This window comes from Nicotiana tabacum, chromosome 22 (assembly GCF_000715075.1).
Source record: "Nicotiana tabacum cultivar K326 chromosome 22, ASM71507v2, whole genome shotgun sequence".
Taxonomy (NCBI): Eukaryota; Viridiplantae; Streptophyta; class Magnoliopsida; order Solanales; family Solanaceae; genus Nicotiana; species Nicotiana tabacum.
In genome coordinates this window covers 52,184,078-52,208,873 of record NC_134101.1, presented here as the reverse complement: position 1 = coordinate 52,208,873, position 24,796 = coordinate 52,184,078, and the positions used below count along the sequence as shown (strand labels likewise).

Below are 24,796 nucleotides of genomic sequence, written 5' to 3'. Positions count from 1 at the left end.
CTACGACATGGAAAGCATAGTCAATGAATCAACAAAATACAATAAAATAATTTTCACCTGCATGCTTTAACCCAACAACAATGCATATATATACTTGTCACCTTACATATATGTTGTCCCCACACATAATTAATGTAGCAAATAGACCAACTGATCCTAATTCCCTTAAGTCAAGGTTAATCACGATACTTACCTCACCCGCAACCAAATCAATGCTCAACCGCGACTTTTCCTTTAGAATTAGCCTCCAAACCAATTAAATCTAGCCAAATATAGTTCAAATAATCCAAAATAGGCTTTAGAAACTACCCACGAGTGAAAAGGATTCAATCTCTAATGATTTTGGAAAAAGTCAACAAAAGTCAACCCCGGGCTCGCTTGGTCAATCCGAGATTCAGATAAAAACTCAATTATCCATTTACCCCCAAACCTGTTTATTTGATTTGTTTCGAAATTTGACCTCATTTTGAGATCTAAATCTCAATTTTACAAAATCCCCAATTTCTACCCAAATCCCTAATTTCCACCATGAAAAATCCTAGATTAAAGGTTAAAATCAATGGGTGTTTATGGAAATGTAATAAAACAAGTTAAAATTTACTAACCAATGAAGTTAAGATGAAAAATCTCTTCCAAATCGCGCTTAGGCCGAGCTCAAACTTGAAAATAGTGAAAATCCCGACATTTGGATGTTTTAATACTATGGCATCGGCTGCTCTTTGCGTTTGTGAAACACCTGACGCGTTCATGAAGAACACTGGCCAAATGGCCATCGCGTTCGCGAAGGCTTAGCTCCCGTGTTGCCTTCGCGTTAGTGAGCCACAACCCGCGTTCGCGTAAAGTAACAACCCAACCTCCCCCAGGTCCCCACAAAGCTTCACGTTCGCGGAAAGCCTGTCGCGTTCACGAAGGGTAAGCTCCCCTCCACTTTGCATTTACGACCAGTTCCTCGCGTTCACGAAGAATAAATCTGCCCCTGTCCTAATTTCCCCTTTGCGATCATGATAGTAGCTTCGCGATCGCGAAACACAAAGCACCAGACATCAGTAACAGCTGAAAACTAGCAATTCCTAAGTCCTAAATGGTTAGTAACCTATCCGAAACTCACCCGAGCCCCTCGGGCTCCAAACCAAACACGCACATAAGTGTAATAACATCACACAAATCGTTTGCTCAATCAATACACCATAATAACATCTAAAACTATGAATCGGACATAAAAATGCATGAAATTTCAAAGAAAATTCAAGAAACTCTAAAATCACAATCAAGCATGTGAATCCTATCAAACCAAATCCGATTTGCATCAAATTTTATAGACAAGTTTCAAATAGAAAACCGGGCCTATACCAAATTAAGGAATCAAAATCTGAACCCGGTAGTCATAAAATCAATCTACGGTCAAACCTAGGAAGTTTCCAAACGTTCAAATTACTAGCTTTCGGTAAAATAAGTCAAATCAACCTAGAGACTTCCAAATTCAATTCTCGGCATACGCCAAGTCCAAAATTTCGATACATGCACATTGGGATGATCAAAATACCGATTCAGGGTCATTTACACAAAATATTGATCATAGTCTGATGAGCGCAAAACCGGTGTATAAAACTTACACTTGCTAGTCAAAGATAGTATAGTATTAAATCGTATCCACATGGATTGGTTTAAATAATGTTCTAATAAATCTTCAGCTTAACACTATTTAGTAAAATAAACCTTTGATTTAAGTTATTACCGACTAATAATAAAAACTAAGATTATTGATTATGAGAAAATAATGGAAATTTAGTGACTAAGTAGCAACGATTGAATATCAAAGTGAGAAGTAAGGGTTGTGATAAGATATGTAATCAACTATTATTCTAGGTAACTTTGTGCTAATTTCACTCTTAACTTCTATTGACTCTTTCGATTTCAACAAATGATTAGTCTATCTTAAGGATTCAAATTCTTCTTCCGAATGAATGAGAGATCCGTTAACCAACCTAATGACAGGTTCTATGAACATATGCAAAAATACATTGAATAAATGATCTTACGAAGAACGTCTCTCGACTATTCTTCCAAATCGGGTCAATTGATAACTCTCCGAGCTCTTTCGATTACCTATGAGAGGCGTAAAATCAACCCAAATAAGATAACAAAATGTGAATTGCAGCAACGCTTATCTTTCGATTAAAGTATAACCACAATTGGCATTCCCAATCAATTAATAACTCATTCACCGAATTCAGGCAACGAACAGAAAGCCCCAACAATAGTCTAATCACAATATCTGTCAATAACCCTAAGAAAGATTACTCCATAGTGGAGAAGTTGTTTATCACAAGAGTATTAGAAGAACAAGAAGACATTACAATTTGCAAAATCAAACAAACTTCTGTATTGAATGAATTGGATGAAGTATTTCGAGTCTCCGTTGTTTTCTTGCCTTCTTATCTCCAAAGGTTGCTCCCAAAATCCCTAGATACTTGTTTTGAGACGACCTAGACTTCATTTAGGTCAACAAGGGCCGCCTCCAAATTTACAAAAATAGGTCTGGGTAAAATTCCCGAAGGTAGACGTGCGCGGCCGCACACCTTGAGGTGTGACCGCGCTCATTGTCGCACACCTCTGGAAGAATACTATGTCACTTGCGTGCACCAGTGCATGCTGGGGGTCGCTCGTGCGCGGTTGCACACCTAGGTTTTCCTCCTGCTCGACTCTTTTTCCTCCCACTAAGTGCACTATTCGTCCATTGATCCCCTCCGCATCATCTGCACTGAAAGACAACATATTAGACCCAAATCCGACCAAATCTCTATCGAATCAGCCAAAATAAAGACGCAAAGTAGGCATAAATAATAAGTAACTTTAAGCTCATCAAACACCCCCACACTTAGCTTTTGCTAGTCCCGAGCAAATCTAAAATGAAAATTCTCCTAATATTGCAACCATCTCAGACAAGTGGCCAGCTAAATTAACTAGATACCATCTTGGGGTCATATTCAACCTCAACCCTGGTCATAACACTCCACTAGTGTTGTGGTCAAATAGACACCAAATCCTCGATACACCTCATAAAAAAGAGATAATAGCCATTCACACAACAATTTCAATTAACGGCCTCGGGCAGTACACAACAATCGCTCACCCTCACAAAGAAGTGACTCATTCTTTCCAAAGTACCATAAGCTTGGCTATCGTGTAACTCTCCACTAATGTAGGAACAACCTCATCTAAATCATGTGGGACTTTGTATTTGGTTGTAACGTAGGCTATGGGACGTGTTGGATATAATCTGTATAAGAGTAGTTACACCTCCCTAAGCATTTTAATACCAACAACTTCATACTTGTCCTACTCGTTTTTCATTGACAATTGTCCACGAACTCCCCAATCAAAAACACACCCCAGTTCTCAATTCTTTAAGCGCAACATACAAGTATTTTACGTCAACAGGGGAATATTCACTTTCTTTCCTTACTCATCATGAGCAAAATTTTCTCTTCTTCTATTTCCGATTCTTTTCATTTTTTTTCAGAATCCCCTGCTCTCGTGCCTCACATTCATTCATGATGTTGCATTTTTTTTTTCTACTTAACCTTGGTTCCACTCAAAACCAGCCCCCCAACCCCACACTTATGTCTTTTCATCATTTAGCATTACACACAAGGCACTCAAGTGCTTGGGGATGGCTACAAGCTCAAATCGTATTGTGGTTGCCAAAGAAAGAGGGAATTAGACTCAACTAGGTTGAATAGGGATAAATTATCAGTTCTTAGGAGGGTTCAAAGCAGTCGAAGAAACAAGAAGCTATCAAAGAAAGCCTACGGTCATCTCCAAACTCGACTATTACCTAAGATTTGGCCTTGAGTTACAACCAAGCCAAGTTTTAGATCTTGTCAGGCATGATCACTAAGAAAACATTTGCCTCACCCCACATAGTGTCTCGGATTGGCACACAATTCAGATCGTAGTCACCAATGGTCTCTCTAACTTATAAAGGCAGGATCATGCATCCCATCAGTCAGGAACAGTTAACTTTGCCAACCACAAGCAACCTTTCAAAAATCTAAAGCAAAGAAGTAACAAAAATCTACTCTAAAAGGTGTGTGGTTCAAAATATTATGACCATGGTAAAGAACCAAACAAGAAACCCATGGAAGTACAAGTGAAGAAGTTATCCTAAAAAAATATAAGAAAATATTTTTTTTTGTTTTTCAAATAAGAAAGAAAAGTAAACAATGCTATTTACACTACCCCCACCCCCACACTAGACTAGTGGCATGTCTCCATGTCACCAAATTTAAATGCAAGGGTGAATAAAACTCCCCTGATCGGGTCACTCCGTGTCGGAAACGGTGTCGGGGTCCAGATGACAAGCCCGGCCAAGTGCACGCAGCCATGCCATGATCTTCTTCTTAGACTTGGCATTCTGTGTAGCAAGGGAGTCCACCTGAGCTCCCAAATCAGTGACTGAAGTACGCATCCCCTCCATCTCTTGTTCTAATGCAACCATTCTCGTTTCCCATCCGCCGCATAAAGGTTCTCCAACACCCTGCTCATGCGGGGGAGAAGCAACAACATCCTCACCGTGCTCCTCCCTCACCCCGTTGTTTGCATCGGACTTCTCACTATCCACCTCAACAGCCCCAGCAGGTTCCTTCCCAATTACAACTTTATCAGCCTGAAATTTCTGTTCGTGCTTTACTTTCCCATCCGTAGCCTTGTTTTCTGGTACTCGTGCCTCTCAGCATAACCGAGTGACTAGTGACAGGAAAAAGAACCCATACCTCTGCACCGGACAATGAATTATCATCTCATGTTGAATGACCTTAGCCATATCAAAGTCGTGGCCAGTGACAAAGCACCAAGTCAGAGCAGTCCGGGAACCATTCACCTCAATAGTGTTGCCTGAAGGCATTAGGCGGTTATTAATTATGTAAAGCCAGCACTTTCCCTCAAAAGTGAGTGAATCAGAGTGAAATTTGTTGCCGTGGATCAACCACACCACCTCCTTCCCGGGCATACAAATGGTCATAAAGAACGTGAGCCATGGATATGGTTCCCTGTTGTACGCCAAGTATTAGTTGTCTGCATCAAGGTCTTCCACGTACTCCGGCAAGTGATAGACCCTTTGGATGGCCTCTTTGGAGAAGTCCACTTTTTTCTTCCGGACTGTACAGTCATGATCTTCATGTTCCGGGTAGTTTGCGTAGAACTCCCGAACAACCATTAAATTTTCCTCGTTAGGTCCTTCGAAGAACACCCTCATTCCTCGCCTGACCAATTCCTCATACACTCTGGGACAATCATTTTGGAGAGACCCAATATCGATTCCCCTTTCCGGTATGGGCTTTTTGCCTATTTTTCTATTAAATCGTTGTTGGGCTTCCCATGAGATAAACTTATTCTGATCATATGGACGAGCGAATGCAGAAGCTCGCGACCTAGATGTGCCCGCTTGACCACCGGTGGAGACACTTGCAGTTTTTTGTTTCTTGGAGGGAGCCTTTGCACCTGAAACAACCCGCCAAATATAAGCAAATAAATCACTCGGCGGACCAAGAAAAGCTACTCAGACTTCACCCTCACACTTGATCACAAAATTATACTCTCAACCTCATTGTGGCATTTACCCAAACACTTAACATGCACAATTGTTCCTAACCCCCCACAAATCAAATTTGAGCCCTAGGTAAACTACATACAAACCAATTTCATTGCTTAACAATTATATTTTCAGTCTCCATGGTGAAACTCAATCCTCACCCCACAAGAAAAAGAAAAAGAGCGAGAAAGAAAAAGAAAAAGGAAGAACTACAAAAGAAAGAAGAAGAAGAAAAACATGGACAAAATAAAGTTAAATACCTGAAGGAGAAAGTGGAAGAAGCAGAAATGAGACACGGATGAACAGTGTCACAGCAGCGCCGAAATGGCCCCACAATCACCGTCCGGCCATGAAAAACCACCGGACCAGGGCCAAAAGGAGCGTCTACTAAAGGTGCACACAACCATCCAAACATCGTCCCAAAACAAACCCGGAATTGCTACAAATCTGCAACACAATAATGCAAGCATTGTAGTAGTTCATCGCCTAAGCGCTTCAACAATTTCACAGGCCGTTTCTGGGACGAATTATAAAATTCCACGTCATGGAGAATTTCCCCGTCATCAGGCGCACATCATAACAAAATTTCAGACATTTCCACCATGGGAAACGCCTCCTCTGCTCTGAAAATTGACGGGGAATCAGAACTGGTTGGGAATGGAGTTTCAGGCGTAAAATTGCATCAAACTCACTGCAAATCGCTTCCTACTGAAGTGGAGAACACAACCAAGGCGTCATTTGGCCATGGGTATCATCAATTCTCCTGTAAGATCACAAATCTAACTGAGACACAAGGTACTCGACAAAATGACAAAGTCATGGCTAACCAAAATCCAGAAATTCCAATGGAGTTGGGAGACATAAAAGCAAACACTAATCCATCCACAACATACGCTACAAGATTGCTCGCGCATCAAACAACTCAAAATCCATCAAAAACAACGCTTAAACCTATTGAGCTAATACATGGTGAGCCTACTGTCATATTTACTACGGAAGAACTTAGGCAGTTTACTGTCGAAGAAGGTTTACACCAGGCCCTAGTATTAAAATTCTCCTTCGAACAACTGGACATGCAAGAACTTCGAAAGCTTCTACCGAAACTTTTTGTAACTAAAGGACGCAGCTTGATCGGATGGTTGGCAAGACGACACATACTTATCAGATTTGATTTGTATGAAGATTATGTGGTAGCAGCTTCTAAAGTTGTTAATTATATGCTCGTTAATGGTGAGAACCATCAGTTTAGAGTTTTCCCTTGGACTCTTGGTTTTATTCCTAAGGAAGAAACATCTAGGGCCTTTGTTTGGATATCGCTGCCTAGTCTACCTCCGATGTTATTTGCCAAGAAATCTCTACTGTCAATTGCTTTAGCTGTTGGTAAACCAATAGCTGTTAATAAAGCCACACAAGAAAAATTGAGGCTTAGCACAGCAAGAATTAAAGTTGAGCTGGATCTACTGGACAAGAAACCAAATAGAGTAAGGATTCATTGTGTCTATGAAATAACTGGGCAGATTATTGAACAATATCAGGAAGTTGTGTATGATAGTTTGCCGCAATTTTGTTCGTATTGTAAACATCAAGGGCACGAAGAAAATAGCTGTCGTTTGCTTCAACAAAAGCATGCTTTTACTGAAAGAGAAAATCCTTTGTATGAAGGCAAAATTGTTGAGAAGTATCAAGGAGATCTAAGGAATATGTTGGATGAAAAGAAGAAGGCTGTTGATGTGTTGTCTACTTCTAATGGTGGTGCTCCTATGACTGAGAAGAGGAGTGCAGATGGCATGACTATGTTATCACTGGCAGAAGTTGTTTCTCAGGAATTGAAGTATCTCCAAAGATCCTATGGGTGATCGACTTGCAGCTGGAGGTTCTAAGTGTTCAGTTAATGAACCTGGAATTCTTCAGCATAGGGTGATCGACAGTACAGAAGTTGGGAATGCACGAGCAACTAATGATAAGAAGTATACAGCAGTTGCAGTGTTTGAAAACCCGGAATTGAACCAGCAGAGGTAGGTTCAAACCTGGAAGCAAATGTTATAGTGAAATCACCTTATGGGAAAAATCTTTCTTCTGATTCAATTGTTCCAGTTGCTGAAGCCCTTGCTCGAGTTGCTCAAGACTTGAAGGCTGCAAACAATACAGTGGTCGATCGAGGTTTAGCTGGAACTTCTAACAGTTCAGCAATTGAACCTGCGCATCTTCAACAGATAATGGATGATAGTGCATTAGCTGCAGCTATTCGAGCAATCTTTGCTAAGAATAACGCAACAGTACCAGTGGCAGGACAAGGTAAAAAACCTGAAAAACTATAACTTCCTGAAGGCTCACATTTGGAGACTAATGTTGCAGTGAATGCAGATGGTACTCGACCTAGTGCTGGGAATTTCAAAACTACCGCTGCACATGCTGATCTACCTGACAAACCAGCATATTTATCAGCCCATTTTTCTGCTAATGTACACCACGCAGCCTCATCTACTGCTGGGGTTACTAAGGCTACTGATACAGCTAAAACAACAGTGGACTTAATACCTACTGGTGTGCAAGATGAGGGGAAAGAACTGGAAGGTGTAGCTGCTTTGGTTAGTGCAGCTGGTACGAAGGTTAAGGCAGTGTTTGAACAAGCTAAGCAGCATAAAAAACCAGCAGCTGATCAGGCAAAAGATAGGGCTTGGACAGTTGTAGATCGATCACCTAGCAAAAAAACTCTCCAGTTGTTAAAAATCAGATTATAGCACCAACGCAGACTGATGTTTCTAATTCTTTTGATGCATTAATCAATGAGCATGTACATGTTATGAAGGAGGCTGGAAAATTTTTGCAACAGGTGGATCATAATACAATGTCAAAATCTGGACAAATCAGTGTTTCAGGCAGTGGGAAACAACAGGAAACCTCAAAGAACTTGGGGGCTCGAGAGACTGTCTCACAGGAAATTGACACTGCCAAAGATCGCAATGCACCAGCAATTAAAACATCTACTGCAGCTGCTCCAACTTTACACATATCCAGTCCTGCTTTGGATGATTTTGGGAAGGGAGAGCAGCAGGTTGATCGTGATTCAACCTCAAAAAATAGGCAACCAAAGTCTCCAGGCAGTAGCAAACAACAACAATTTTCCAATAACACAGGTGGTCGAATAATTAGTTCGAAGGACATTGTTCCTGTTGGTGCGCCAAAGGCTAGGGTAGTCCAATTGTTTACTGCAACCACAATGTCCAGCACACCAAAGCTACATATTTCTAGTCCAGAAGTTGTAAAAATCATTAAAGACACTCAGATGTCTATGATGATGAGTTCAAATCCTATGATCAAGCAACCATTGGTCACTTTGCACACTTCGATTCATGATGTCCCTTCTCAATCGCTAGAATCATTTGGTGAGCATGGTGATGAATCCGGGCAGCTTCTACTGACCACTGGGAACGATTATGATGTGGTAAACAGAGGCGGATTTACGTGGAGGGGGTGGGGTACATGCACCCATGCTCTCCTCCCTAGGCTATGTATAAACAGTACAATTTTACAATTATCTATATAAATATGTTTGTGACCACTCATGCTCAATTGACTACCTTGGTGCATTGGTAAGTTGGTGCCCCTGTCTACCCCGAGGTTAAGGGCTCGATCCTCTATCCCTTCACCTTTTCTATATTAAATTTTTTTTAAAGTTTCTTTTGGCTAAAAACATGGCCCACGTTTTTAGGAGGAATTTGAGTATATACTAATATATCAAGTCCAATACGGCTCACGTTTTAGGAGGAATTTGGCTATATACTAATATATTAAGTCCTTAATTCCTAAAAGCAACCTACACCACCTTCTGTCTCCCTCTCCTTTTCTATATATTTTCTTTTTTTAAGTTTCTTTTGACTAAAAACATGGCCCACGTTTTTAGGAGGAATTTGGGTATATAGTAATATATCAAATCCCTAATTCCTAAAAGTAAACTTCACAGTCTCTCTTCCTCTCAACTCTCTCTCTCTCTCTCTCGGCTCTAGTCTCTGTGAATGGATTCTTCAAGAAAGCAACATTTCTTCTCCATGACCACGTTCCTTTAAAATTCTCAGCCTCAGGTATCTAATTACTCTCTCCTTGCTCTGTATTTTAATTCTCTTGCTGCAGCTTTATTGAAGAACTTGCTCAAATCCAAATACAATTAAAATGCCAAACATATATGCACAGAACTATAAATGCCTAATTTTTGTGCTATCACTTCTTCATATGTTGACTGACATGCTTTAATATGATTGATTTGAATTTAACAATTTATTTGAATTAAGATAGATTAAATAGAAGTGTGAATATTTAATTTTGTGGGAACGATCCATAAGATTGGATAGATTTCTCACGAAGCCGAAAAATGGTGAACCAAGTTCTAGTGCTAGTTGGTCATCCATGAGTTCACAAATCGCTCCGGAAGTTCAAAGAGAGACAAATCCTTCTCTGCTTTCAAATGTGGATAAAGTGCTTGATTTGAAATCTTTTGAACCGGATCCCAAAGAAAGAATGCCAATTTCGGATTACGGTCCTAATATTCGAGACGAAGTAAGGAGATATTATATAAACAAAGGGCCTTGTCAACCGATTGGTCATGCCTTTCCTAAAACTAAGATTGGGAGTAAAATGCGTCAATTTAGTCCCACTTGGTTTAAGGGACCATATTCTCAATGGTTGGAGTATAGCATAAAAGCAGATGCGGCATTTTGTTTGTATTGTTATTTATTCAAGAATGAACTTGAAAGTCGTGGAAATGCAGGGGATGCATTTACAAAAGATGGTTTTAGGGGTTGGAACAAGGGTGTGGAAAGATTCAAAGCACATGTTGGTGAAGTAAATAGTATCCATCACAAATGCTTCAATAGGATGCTAGATTTGAAAAATCAACCGTCAGTCGATTCAATCTTCTTTTGATAAGCAAAGTGAAAAAGTAAAAGGTGATTACCGAATGCGCTTAAATGTCTCAATTGATGTGGCGAGGTTTCTTTTAATTTCGGGATTTCCATTTCGTGGAAACGATGAAAGTGAAGAATCTGAATATAAAGGTGGCTTTCTTGAACTTTTGAAATGGCACGGGAATCGGCATCCGGATGTGGGAAGAGTAATATTACGCCATGCACCACAAAATGATATGATGATTTGTCCAACAATTCAAAAGGAGATTGTGGAGGCTTGTGCTAAAGAAACAACTAAAGCTATCATTGAATATTTGGATGGTGATTATTTTGCAATATTGGTTGATGAATCAAAGGATGTCTCACATAAGGAGCAAATGGCCTTAATTTTGCGATATGTCAACAAAAGTGGAATGGTGATAGAGCGATTCTTGGGTATTAGTCCACGTGGATGATACTTCTTCCTCATCATTACAAAAAGCAATTTATTCTTTGCTTTTGGATTATTCATTAATTAGATACAAGATACATGGACAAGGCTATGATAGAGCTAGTAATATGTAAGGAAAAATAAGTGGTCTCAGGTCTTTAATTTTGCAAGATACTCCCTCTGCATATTGTAATCATTGTTTTGTTCTTCAATTGCAACTAGCACTTGTAGCTCTTTCTAAAAAAGCATTCGGATGTGGATAATTTCTTTTATGTTGTTACTAATGTTTTGAATACTATTGGATCTTCATTTAAGCGCATGGAGTCACTTCGACAACATCAAGCAGATAAGTTGGAAGATTTTCTTAAATTTGGAGAAGCATATACGGGGCAAGGTTTGAATCAAGAACGTGGCTTCCAACGACCGGGTGATACTCGTTGGGGGTCTTATTTTAAAACTTTGGACAATTTGATGGTTTTATTTCCTTCAATTGTTAATGTGCTTAAAGATATGAAGCGTGACTGTCCATATCATCTTGATAGATTTGCAGCGGGAAATCTTTTAAGCCAGATTCAAGAATTTGGATTTATTTTTATGTTGCACTTGATGTTTAAGGTGTTATTATTTACAAATGAATTGAACAAAGCTTTACAAAAGAAAGATCAAGATATTGTTAATGTTATGAGAATGCTTGACCTTGCAAAGAAACGATTGCAAATGATGAGAGAAACTGAATGGAACTCCTTGTTGGATGAGGTGTGCTCATTTTGTAGTAAATATGATATTCTAATTCCCAAAATGGATGAAGACTATACTCTAGGAAAGTCGAAGTGTAAGAGGTTCGAAGTTACATATTTACATCACTTTCGTGTGGAAGTGTTTTATACGGTTATTGATTTGGAATTTCAAGAGTTTAATGATCGTTTTGATGTTGTGACTACTGACTTACTACTTGGTATGACCAGTTTGAATCCGGTTGATTCATTTGCTAATTTTGATAAGGACAGGATAATGAAGTTGGCAGATTATTATCTAAGTGAATTTGGTGACAACAGAACTCGGTTTCCAACTTAATAGTTTCATCATCTATGCTCAAAAGTGTGATAGTAGATTTCTTAACCTGAAGGGGATTAAGGATTTTGCTAGAGTGATGATAGTGACAAAATTGGATCTTACTTGGCTACTTATTTATTTGCTTGTGAAGTTGACTTTGCTTATACCTGTTGCTACCGCAAGAGTGGAAAGAGCATTCTGATCAATAAAGTACATCAAAAATGATCTACGTAATAGGATGGATGATGATTTTCTCAATGATTGTTTAGTTTGCTATATAGAGCGTAAGATATTTAAAACTATAAGTAATAATGCTATTATTGACCGTTTTCAAAGTATGAAAACTCGTCGAGGACAATTGTAAAGTTAATGATGTTTCTTGTGAATATAATATTAATATAGTTTGCTCGTGAACTTGTTATCACCATAAATTTTATATAATCGAACCAAACATTTATCTTAAAGATAATGGTGCACCCATATTCTTAAAATCCTGGATACGCCTCTGGTGGTAAAAGAGGATATGATGGAGGAGAACAATGTGCAAATTGGCCAACATGACAATGCACAAGATCAAAGAGAGCTCATACATAGAGTGATGTTCCAAAGAAATTTGTGGGCTAATCAAGTTGAGGATGAAGAGGTTGATGATGAAGTTCTTTTTAAAGATAGTGATGTCAAGGTAAGTAAAGGCGGCGGCCCGCTTCCAGTGGATTGACCAGCAGGACAAGGTAAGAAAGATACTCAAACTTCTGCTACCAAACAATTTGGCAACCAAGAGAGTGTTTTTAAGCATTCAAGTAAGGCTAGGATTAGAGCAAATGATAGGGAAATCTTAGATACAATAGACAGTCTAACACCATACAAATTAGCACACCCAATAGATGCACAAGTGCATCAATCTTCAGGTACGAACATCAACAAAAATATTCAATATCAAGCCTCCACTATCAACACTAATATGAATGAAAGAGTTGTCATTAGGAAACTCCCAATGCGAGTTGCAAAGCAAAATGCAGCAGCCACAACCAGATCCACGACGTCCGACCGTTCCAGAAAGAAATGATGTATGTTGAACACATGTTGAAGAGGATTGATGAAGAAATGAGGAATTTTGAAGATTTATTGAAGATAGCTGAAGAGGATTCTAAGGAGTTACAATTTGAAGAACTCACAACTATCATAAATGAGGGGCAAGAATCCAATTTCTACTTTGTTTTATTTTATCATTTTCTAAGAATTATCATATGTAATATCATCATAGAGTGTGCTATAAACTCTATGATGATCATAGAGTACTTACTTCTTTCGAGTTCTTATTTTTTACATGCTTGCTAAAAGATGAGGTTGTTCATGCCTCAATAGGAATTGTAAAGTAAGGTCTAGCTCAGTATATGTTTGCTATTTGTCTTATGCCTTAGGGAAATATCCTAACGGCTATGAGATCATTCGCTCTCGTGATACTTTGCTGGCAGCCACATTCTCAGCATGAGGCTACCATCATAAGGCGACGGAGGCGCAGAGGGATGATTATATAGCCTAGGCATAGAGGCAACACTACTGTAGGTTTTGCTCCCCTTACTTATACTATTCCTTTGTGGTTTTTATTTTATTATTAATAAAATAGCTACTGGTAAGACCGCCTAGTAGTATAATTTGCTAAAATAATGTGGAAGAAGCACACTTGAGGGAGGGGTGGTATGTGATTGGTTGCAAAGAGATATGGGGAAAGATTGGGGTGGATTAGGGGTTGTGTTAGGGAAAGATGAGAGAAAGGGGGAGAGATTAGAAGGGGGGTTGAGGGTTAAGCCAAAAATTAAAAGGGGAGAGCACTTACCTGTGTGCAGTCGAGTGCGCGGTCATGCACGTATGGTAGTACACTAGTGCACATGCACGATCATGTGCGTGGTCTACCCTTCAGGTACGCGGCCGCGTATGCCCTAGCGTTGCTGACGTCTTCATGTGCGCGACCAAATGTGTGAGGTACCCTTCCAGGTACGTGGTTGCATACGTGTACACTCATAAGGAGCCTTTTAACAACCTCAATTCTGAAATTCCGCAATATATACCTTCCTGCACCCACCAAGTCATAATATACACTAACTTCTACCTACTCTACGCTACAAAAAAGAAACAAAAAGGAAAAGTTAAACTAGTAGAAGAGTTAGAGGTAGTTCTGAGTTATAGTCGTCAGCTTGACTCAACCGGGCATCCTCAACTGATTATGATGCTCGAGGATTGTTGAGCAAATCCTCCAGCAAGATATGGTTTTAGCCGGTGCCCATTCACTTTGAAACTCTCTGTTTCGTCCATGTTGTGGATCTCAATCGCCCCGTATGGTGATACATGTCTCACCACATACAGTCACGTCCATCCAGACTTAAATTTTTCTGGGAATAATCTGAATCTACTATTGTACAGTAATACATTTTTCCCTTCATGAAATTCATTCGGTTTAATCAGACGGTCATGCCATTTCTTCATTTTTTCCTTGAAAATTCGCGCATTCTCATATGCGTCCTATCTGAATTCCTCCAGCTCATTCACCTGTGATCTTCTGTGTTCACCTACAACATTAAGATCAAGATTAAGCAATTTAATTGCCCAATAAGCCTTATGCACTATCTCTACAGGTGTGTGACATGACTTTCCATACACCAACTTGAAGGGTAAAGTCCCTATGGTTGTTTTGAATGCTGTTTTATACGCCCATAGAGCTTCATCCAACTTTACTGACCAATCCTTTCTGGAATCACTAACCATTTTTTCTAGAATTCTTTTGAGTTCACGGTTAGTTACTTCTACCTGCCCACTAGTTTGAGCATGATATAGGGTTCTTGTTTTATGAGTTACCCCGTATTTAGACAACATAGTGGCAAATTGTTTATTTATAAAATGTGACCCATTGTCACTGATGATGACTCGGGGGGTTCCAAAGCGGGTGAAAATATTCTTTCGAATAAATTCACATACTACCCGAGCATCTTTGGTCCTAGTGGGGATTGCCTCGACCCACTTAGAGACGTAGTCAACGGCCAATAGGATGTACTTATAGGAATACGATGGGAAGGGGCCCATGAAGTCGATGCCCCAGACATAGAAGATTTCGCACACCAAAATGGAATTCAGAGGAATCTCGTCCTTTTTACTAATGTTACCTGTTTGTTGGCACTTGTCACATGAAACCACGTAAGATCTTGCATCCTTGTACAGAGATGGCCAGTAAAAGTCGGCCTCCATGACATTCGCTGCTATCCTATTTCATCCATAGTGTCCTCCAGCTGCTCCATCATGACAATGGGACAAAATACATCCCATTTCCCCTTCTGGTATGCATATCCGAATTACACCATCTGCACATAATTTAAACAAAAAGGGATCATTCCAGAGATAACTTGTTTACCTCGCTTTCTAGCTTCCTTTTTTGGTCAGAGGTCAAGTCGAGTGGTAGCCACCCACTAGCCAAAAAGTTAGCTATGTCGGGGAACCATGGCGGTCTATCGGAGACCGCTCCAATAGAAAAAATCTGCTCATCTGGGAACTCTTCCTGAATGTCCACCGCTTCAACAGGTGGTTTCTCCAATCGCGACAGATGGTCAGCCACTTGATTTTTTGTGCCCTTCCTGTCTTTGATTTCTTGCAGCAACAATACCCACCGACTCAGATGCGGTTTGGATTCTTTCTTACTCGGAAAATACTTCAGTGCTGAGTGATCAGTATGAACTATTACCTTGCTTCCCACTAAATAGGTTCTGAACTTATCAAAAGCGAAGACCACTGCAAAGAACTCATTCTCCGTGGTAGCATAGTTTACCTGAGTATCATTCAAGGTCTGGCTTGCATAACATATGGGTCTAAATAGTTTATCTCTCCTTTCTTAGCACTGCTCCCACTTCCACATCACTGGCATCGCATATGATCTCAAACGGTTCGCTCCAATCATGATTCACTATTATGGGAGCACTCACTACCTTTTTCTTGATCAGTTTGAATGCTCTGAGGCACTCTACATCGAATACAAATTTCACATCTTTGGCAAGTAATGTTGTTAAGGCCTTGGTAATACTGGAGAAATTCTTGATGAACCTTCTATAAAACCATGCATGCCCCAAAACAACTTCTGATGCTCTTCACTAAAGTCGGTGATGGGAGCTTAGTTATCACATCTACTTTAGCTCTATCGACCTCAATACCTTCAGCTGTGACTTTATGGCCCACGACTATCCCCTCATTAACCATGAAGTGACATTTTTCCCAGTTGAGTACTAGGTGAGTGTCCTCACATCATTTCAGAACAAGTGCTAGATTCCTCAAGCAATCTCTGAAGTCATCTCCAAATAGAGTAAAGTCATCCATGAACACCTCGAGACACTTCCCATTCAAATCTGAAAAGATTTACATCATGCATCTATGAAATGTAGTTGGTGCGTTTCATAGTTCGAAAGGCATTCTCCGGTATGCAAAGATTCCGGAAGGGCAGGTAAAGGTGGTTTTCTCAACATCTTCGGGAGAAATGGGTATTTGTTTGTACCATGAATATCCATATAAGAAGCAGTAACATCCATGCCCTGCCACCTTCTCCAACATAAGAGGGAAGTGATCCTTCCTTGTTGCATCATTTAGCCTTCGGTAGTCTATGCACATCTTCCAACCAGTAACTGTTCTGGTAGGAATCAGCTCGTTGTCCTCATTTTTCACCACCGTCATGCCCCCTTTTTCGGCACAACCTGTACGGGGCGATCCATTGGCTGTTAGAGATGGAAAATATTATACATATGTCCAACAATTTGAGTATCTTTTTCCGCACCACCTTCTCAAGGTTTTTATTCAATTTACGATGGGACTGCACTACCGGTTTGCTCCCCTCTTCCAACAGGATCTTGTGCATACATATTGCAGGGTTGATTCCCAGAATGTCAACTATGTTCCAACCGATTGCATTTTTATGATTCCGCAGTAACTCCACGAGCATGTGTTCCTGTTCACCTGTCAAATCAGCAACAACAATCACAGGAAAATTGTTAGTCTCCAAAAAAACATATTTCAAATGTGTCGGGAGTACTTTCAATTCCAGCTTAAGCTTGATCTTTTCTTTCTCGAATTCTTATTCGTCTACAACCTGGTTCTCATCTTCCAGTGCCTTAAATTCCTTCTTGATTTTAGGATCTTCATCCTCTGCTGTACTTGATTGACTATTGCATCTCTCTAATAAATCTGCCACCAGCTTGTGTTGTTTAGCTAACTCTCCCACTACATCAATTTTGAAACAAGCATAGGCAGATGCCTCATCACACGGGTATTTCATTATTCTCTTCATTTGAAATATCATTTTTTTAATTTCCCACTCGTAGCATGAGTTGACCCTCATATATATCAAGAATAGACTGTCCAGTGCAAAGGAATGGTCTCCCTAGGATTAGAGGTACCTCCTTATTCACTTTCATGTCTACTACAATGAAGTCTAATGGGAAGACAAATTTGTCCACCCTCACTAGAATGTCCTCAATTATGCCCTCTGGTATGATTATGGTCTGATCAGCCAGTTGCAAAGATACCGGCATATATTTGATCACTCCTAGTTCTTCTTCCAATTTCTTGAACACCGATAATGGAATCAAGTTAATGGATGCACCTGAGTCACATAAGGCATTGTCAAACTTTTCGCTCCCCAATGAGCAGGGTATAGTGAAACTGCCAGGATCCCCAAACTTTTGAAGAATTGTTTTTCGTAGAATGGCACTGTAGTGGGAATTGAGTTTGACCACTTTAGTTTCCTCGAGCTTCCTTTTACTTGAAAGGATTTCCTTCAAAAAATTTGCATAGGCTGGCACTTGGGTGAGCACCTCGGTGAACGGGATGTTCACATACAGTTGTTTCAGCATCTCCATGAATTTTCCAAAGCATTTATCTAGTTTCTCCCGCTTCATCTTTTGAGGAAAGGGTAACATTGGCATGTTCTTGCTTTCTTCAACTGCGCTGCTTAATTTCTGCCTAGCAACCTCCTTGCTGCTAATATCCTCCTTTGGTAGAGATTCACCAATTTTCTGTTCTTCTGCTATCTTAGTTGGTTTAATCCCTTTCTTAGCCCTTGGTTTTGCAATGGGCTTTGCTAATGTTTTCCCACTCCTGAGAGATATGACCTTGATCGTCTCTTTTGGATTCTTTTCAGTGTCTGTCGTTAACGTCCTTGAAGCTCTTTTTGATAACAATGATGCGAGATGCCCTATTTATCTTTCTAGATTCCGGATGGTTGTTCCTTGCTCCCGGATAGCGGTTCCTTGAGTCTCAAGTTTTTCATCTGATTTACTTATGAATTCCTTCATTAGATCTTCTAAACTTGAGTTATTGGGCTGTGGAGGCCGGTATGGTTGCCTCTGTTGGTTCTAGAAGCCAGGAGGTCCTTGCACTGATGCTCTCGGATTTTGTTGTTGCCATGATTTAAGATACCATTTGAAGAACTCCATGAGAGCCCTGGATGTCTCTGTCCCATAGAATTAAAATTACCACCTCCTTGGTAGTTTCCTCTGTTGAAATTCCCCAATGCCTTAACTTCTTCTTCTGCGGTGAAGGTTTGGCACTCATGAGTTGGATGTCCCAATCCACATATGTCACATCCCACCTGTGGTTGATTTTGCACCTGAGCTATCGTCAGTTTCTTGATGTCTTTAGCCATAGCTGCAATTTGGGGCTGCATTGCTATAGACGATTCTACTTGGTGCACCCCTGCTGATCTTCTTCGATCCCCTTGGTCAGTGGACCATTGTTTTGCGTCTTCATATAGTTCATTCAGAAGTGTGACAATCTCTTCTGGAGTTTTCTTTATCAGAGGACCTACAACCGCACTATTCAGCAATCTCCTTGATGGCGGGTTTAACCCGTCCTACAAATCTTAGAGTTGCATCCATTGCTCTATTCCATTATGAGGGAACCTCCGCAATAGCTCCTTAAATCTTTCCCATGCCTCGAACACTGTCTCCCCTTCACCTTGGCTAAAATTGTGAATCTCCTTCCTTATCCGTCTTAGCAGCACAGAAATATTTTTCTAAGAACTTGGTAGTCATCTCCTCCATGTACGGATTGACCCTGTGGGTAGACTTCTCAACCACTGCTTTGCATCATCCATAAGTGAGAAAGGAAATGCTCTGAGGTAGATGGAATCATGTGATGCTCCATTGTAGCGGAATGTGTTCATAATTTAGTCGAAGTCTATCAGATGGTTGTTGGGATCTTTATTGGGTTTACCTCTAAATATGCAGTTGTTCTGAATCGTCTGGATGACTCTCTTCTTGAGTTCAAAATTGTTGGCATCAATTGGTGGGGGCCTCACACTAGATTGTTGTTGGTAGTACACCGGTCTGGCATAATCTCCTAGAGACCTCCGAGGCCTGGGAGCTGCATTTTCAAATTCATCTTCGACCATGGTTCGGTTGAGATTGAACCTTCGATCCTCATCGACTGTCTCATCAGCAACTCTAAGAGCTGCTTCAACTGCTAACTGTGCATCCTGTTATTGAGTTGCCTCTCTCGCAGCTAGGTTCACGTCCTTATTGTTGTTTACCTTTGTATTTTGAGTCGAAGTCTGACCCAACAATGATCCGCTCGATTCTCTCTCCCTTCTCAACTACCGCATGTGCTTGTCTAATTCTGGATTGTATGGCACCAATTCCTTGGAAGAGGATCGAGTCATACACCATTGAACTTAACCTATTGTCTGCAAAAAGATAAGAAGAGTGTAAAAAGGCAAATAAAATAAAATTGTTCCTGAATTAGCACCGAAAATTATTTCAAACAATATTAATCGCCAATCCCCGGCAACGGAGCCAAAATTTGACGAACGCAAAATTGGTGTATAAAATTTAGACTCGCTACTCAAAGATAGTATAGTATTAAATCATCTCCATAGGGATTTGTTTAAATAATATTTTAATAAATCTTCAGCTTAAGACTATCTAGGAAAATAAACCTTTGATTTAAGTTATTACCGACTAATAATAAAAACTAAGATTATCGCTTGTGAGAAAATAATAGACATTTAGTGACTAAGTAGCAACGATTGAATATCAAGGTGAGAACTAAGGTTTGTGACAAGATATGTAATCAACTATTATTCTGGGTAACTCCATGCTAAGTTCACTCTTAACTTCTATTGACTCTTTCGATTTCAACAGATGATTATGCTATATTAAGGATTCAAATTTGTCTTCCGAATAAATGAGAGTTCCGTTAACCAACCTAATGACAGGTTCTATGAACATATGAAAAAATACTTTGAATGAATGATCTTACGAAGAACGTCTCTCGACTATTCTTCCAAATTGGGTCAATTAATAACTCTCCATGCTCTTTCGATTACCTATGAGAGGCGTAAAATCAACCCAAATAAGATAACACAATGTGAATTGCAGCAACACTTGTCTTTTGATTAAAGTAAACCACAATTGGCCTTGCCAGTCAATTAATAACTCATTCAACGAATTCAGGCAACTAACAGAAAGTAAACCCCAACAATAGTCAAATCACAATATCTGTCAATAGCCCTAAGAAAGATTACTCCATAGTGGAGAAGTTATTTATGACAAGAGTACTAGAAGAACAAGAAGATATTACAATTTCCAAAATCAAACAAACTTCGGTATTGAATGAATTGGATGAAGTATTTCGAATCTCCGTTGTTTCCTTGCTTTCTTCTCTCAAAAAGTTGCTCCCAAAATCCCCGGATACTTGTTTTGAGACGAGCTAGGCTTCATATAGGTCAACAAGGGCTGCCTCCAAATTTACAAAATAGGCTTGGGTAAAATTCCCGAAGATCGACGTGCGCAGACGCGCACTTGGAGGTGTGACCGCGCTCATGGCCGTGCACCTTTGGCAGAACACTGTGTCACTTGCGCGCTCCAGTGCGTGCTGGGGGTCACTCGTGCGCGGTCGCGCACCTGGGTTTTCCTCCTGCTCAACTCGTTTTCCTCCCACTAATTGCACTATTTGTCCATTGATCCCCTCTGTATCACCTACACTGAAAGACAACATATTAGACCCAAATCTGACCAAATCTCTATCGAATCAGCCAAAACAAAGACACAAAGTGGGCATAAATAATGTAACGACCCGGCCGGTCGTTTCGAGAGTTATAGCCCCGTTTTCTCCATTTCTACTTCTTTTTATGCTATTCAGCTATATTATGTTATATCGGGTTAGTTGATTCGGGTCCGGAAGGAACTCGGAGTGAAATGAGATACTTAGTCTCATAATTAAAAAATTAAGTTAGAAAAGTGGATCGGATATGGACCTATATGTAAACGATCTCGGATTCAAATTTTGATAATTCCAATAGCTCTGTATGGTGATTTTGGGCTTAGGAGCATGTCCGGAATATTATTTGGAGGTCCGTTAGAGGAATTAGGCTTGAAATGCCGAAAGTTTAATTTTTGAGAAGTTTGACCGGGGGATTTTCTGATATCGGGGTCAAAATCTGATTATGAAAATCGGAATACCTCTGTTATGTCATTTATGACTTGTGTGCAAAATTTGAGGTCAATCGGACGTGATTTGATAGGTTCCGGAGTCGTTTGTAGAAATTAGAAATTTCAAAGTTCATTAGGCTTGAATTGGGGTGTAATTCATAGTTTTAGCATTGTTTGAGGTGATTTGAGAGTTCGACTAAGTCCGTATAATGTTTTAGGACTTGTTGGTATGTTTGGTTGAGGTCCCGAGAGGTTCGGGTGAGTTTCGGATGGTTAACGGATTGGATTATAGACTTGGAACTCTGCTGGAATTTTTCTGATGCACCATCTAGTTTCCTTCATCGCGTTCGCGAGTGGAGCCTCGCGTTCGCAAAGAGGAACTGAGAGGCTGGCAATATTTGCTCTTTGCATTCACGAAGAGAAGAACGTATTCGCCAAGGGTAGACTGGGTATGAATCGCGAACGCGAGAGGTGTTACGCATTCGCGAAGAAGAGAGGAAGCAGCCGAGGACCCCAGGCAATTGGTCTACGCGTTCGCGTAGGGGGTGTCGCGTTCGCGTAGTGAGGGAGAAACGAAGCATCGTGTTCGCGATGGGTTGGACGTGTTCACGTAGAAGGCATTGAGGCAGAGGCATTTTGTGGTTCGCGAACGTGAGGGTGATATCGCGTTCGCGAAGGAGGAATTTGGACGGGAGTTATTTTGTGCTTCGCGAACGCGAGGCACTAACCGCGTTCGCGAAGAAGAAAAGTCTGGCCAGTGAGTTTTAAGTTCTCCCATTTTCAGTTTTTTGACGATTTGGAACTCGGATTTGAGGCGATTTTGTGTGATTTTCAGAGGAAACAACGGGGTAAGTATTCTTAACTCAATATTGGTTAAATTACCCGAATCCATGGTTGTTATTATCATTTAATTGGTGAATTGAGTTGGAAAAATTTGAAAACCCTCTTGGTTTAAATTAAAGATTTGAGGGTCGAGTTGGGGTCGGATTTTGGTAAAATTGATATGGTTAGACTCGTGGTTGAATGTGCTTCCGGATTTTGTAATTTTTGTCTAGTTCCGAGGCGTGGGCCTCACGTGCGATTTTTGAGCTAATTTTTGAATTTTTATGGAAAATCATTATTTTCTTATGGGATTAATTCCAATGAATTTTATTGACTGAAACGAATTATTTATGACCAGATTCGAGGCGTTTGGAGACCAATTCACGAGGAAAGGACATTGCAGAATAAGAATTTCACGGCTTGAGGTAAGTAACGATTGTAAATCTAGTCCTGAGGGTACGAAACCCCAGATTTTTATATCATTCTACTATTTTTAGTGACGCACATGCTAGGTGACGGGCGTGTAGGCGTGCACTGTTGGGGATTGTGACTTGGTCCGTCCCATAGCAACTGTAAAGTTGCATACTTTGTTGAAACTATATGATACTTATATGTTTTAGAAAGAGTTTCTGTAAATTGAGCTGAATGCCATGTTTGGGGCTTGTGCCAGTGCTATTTGGACCCTTAGGGGCTATTTCTTACTATCCTCTCATTGTTTTCGATTGAAAATCTATACTCAGTCATGTTTATACTTGTTTACCTCATAACTCAGTTTTATGACTCTATTTTGATGCATATAAATATTTTGGGCCGAATGCCCTGTTTTACTGAAATGCCCGAGTGGCTTGAGAGGTTTATGACTGAGTGAGGCCGAGGGCCTGATTTGTAAGGATGAGTGTGGATCGGGGCTGCCCACCTGCAGTATACTTTATTATTATAGCACGTGAGTTGTCCGTGCAGATTATAGCGCTTGGGCTAAAGGAGCCCCTCCGGAGTCTGTACACACCCCCAGTGAGTGCAGGTACCTACTGAGTGCGAGTGCCGAGTGTAGAGTGACTGGGAGGTATGAGTGATTATGAGGTATGCCCGAGTGGCAAGAGTAATTATGAGTATGCCCGAGTGGCACGAGTGACTGTGAGGTTTGCCCGAGGGGCTGTATATGAGTGATGTTTTTCCCGAGGGGCAGTTTATGATTTCATTATTTTTGCTCACCTTTGCATTTTTTCTCTGTCTGAAAACTGTTAAAAAATATCTTTAAATAATTTTTACTGGAACTGGGTTAAACGAGATATTTTGATTCAAATCCTGATTTTTAAAGGCATGTGGTATTTTACTGAGATTTTTCGATATGAATGTTATATGCTTTATTGCTCGTCACTACTGCTCAGTATTTATTTATTGTTGTTACTTACTGAGTTGGCGTACTCACGTTACTCCCTGCACCTTGTGTGCAGATTCAGGTGTAGCTAGACACGGTAGCGGTTATTGAGTGTTCTGGTTGCAGATTTTCTTGGAGATAGCAAGGTAGTTGTTTGGCGATCGCAGCCCCTGCTCTTCTCCCTCTTATCTTCCTCTAGTTGTATTTAGTTATTTTTCAGGCTGAGTTAGCCTTGATATTGTTAGACATTTTGTAGTAGATGCTCATGACTAGTGATACCCCGATGTCGGGCTTTTCATTCCGTACTTTTATTTTGATTGGAACTCCTTTACGAAGGTTTTTATGTTAAATAACATTGAAATTATATTTGAAATGAAAATATCGGTTTGTTTTGGAAATGAGTCGGATTGCCTAGTTCCAGGATAGGCGCTATCACGACAGGGGTTAGTTTGGGTCGTGATGGGTCTAAAATGAGTCGGCTTGCCTAGTTCCACGATAAGTAACCTTAAGCTCATTATAGTCATCTCAAGTTATTTTAAATCTAAAAATTATATTTTCTTTAAATGTTTACGTAAAAACTTTCCGGAAAAAGATTCGGACTGCACATGCAAATCAAGAAATATCAAATGGAGCTAATAAAGATCTCAAAACATGAAAATAAAGGCTAGTACTCAAAATGATCTATCGAGTCATCACACTTACATCGCCATTCCATAGTTGTACATCAAACGATAGAAGGTAAAACTAATTTTTGTCAATGATTATATGAACTCCAAAATCCAAAAGGATAGGCAGTGTGGACTTATTTTTCTTGTAATGGTCATCCTTATCCATTCTAAAATAAATTACAATAAAAATAGCATTAGTCATCACGTTATAATAAAGTTAAAGCATGCAGTATAAAATGCAAAAAAACCTACCTTACATCATGTTTAGCAGGAAGACCATCACAAAACTAATTTAAAAATTCATAGAAGAGTGAAGTATCATGTGGCCCCATGATAAAATCAGCTTCAAAAGGATATCTCTTATCAAAAATGGAAGTCAACTTCACTAAACTAGTTGCAGGTCATCAAAATAAAATATAAAGTAACGGCCTTACAGTGATATAAATACAGTTTAATAGGATAACAGAAAAATCACAATAGGTTTTTATACAAA

At 40.0% G+C, this 24,796-nt stretch overlaps 2 protein-coding genes across 2 annotated transcripts; both read left to right on the top strand.

Moving 5' to 3' along the window:
- Nucleotides 1–5,743: 5,743 nt before the first annotated feature.
- Nucleotides 5,744–9,155, top strand: LOC107802303 (uncharacterized). Its single transcript, XM_016625773.2, has 2 exons — nt 5,744–7,888; nt 7,958–9,155. Exon 1 carries the CDS (start codon nt 6,196–6,198, stop codon nt 7,447–7,449), a length of 1,254 nt encoding a protein of 417 aa, XP_016481259.2. The 5' UTR covers nt 5,744–6,195; the 3' UTR covers nt 7,450–7,888; nt 7,958–9,155.
- A 2,087-nt stretch (nt 9,156–11,242) lies between these two features.
- LOC107802302 (uncharacterized) lies at nt 11,243–11,998 on the top strand. The gene has a single exon (XM_016625771.2). The coding sequence runs from the start codon at nt 11,243–11,245 to the stop codon at nt 11,996–11,998; it is 756 nt and encodes a 251-aa protein (XP_016481257.1).
- The last annotated feature ends 12,798 nt before the right edge of the window (nt 11,999–24,796 follow it).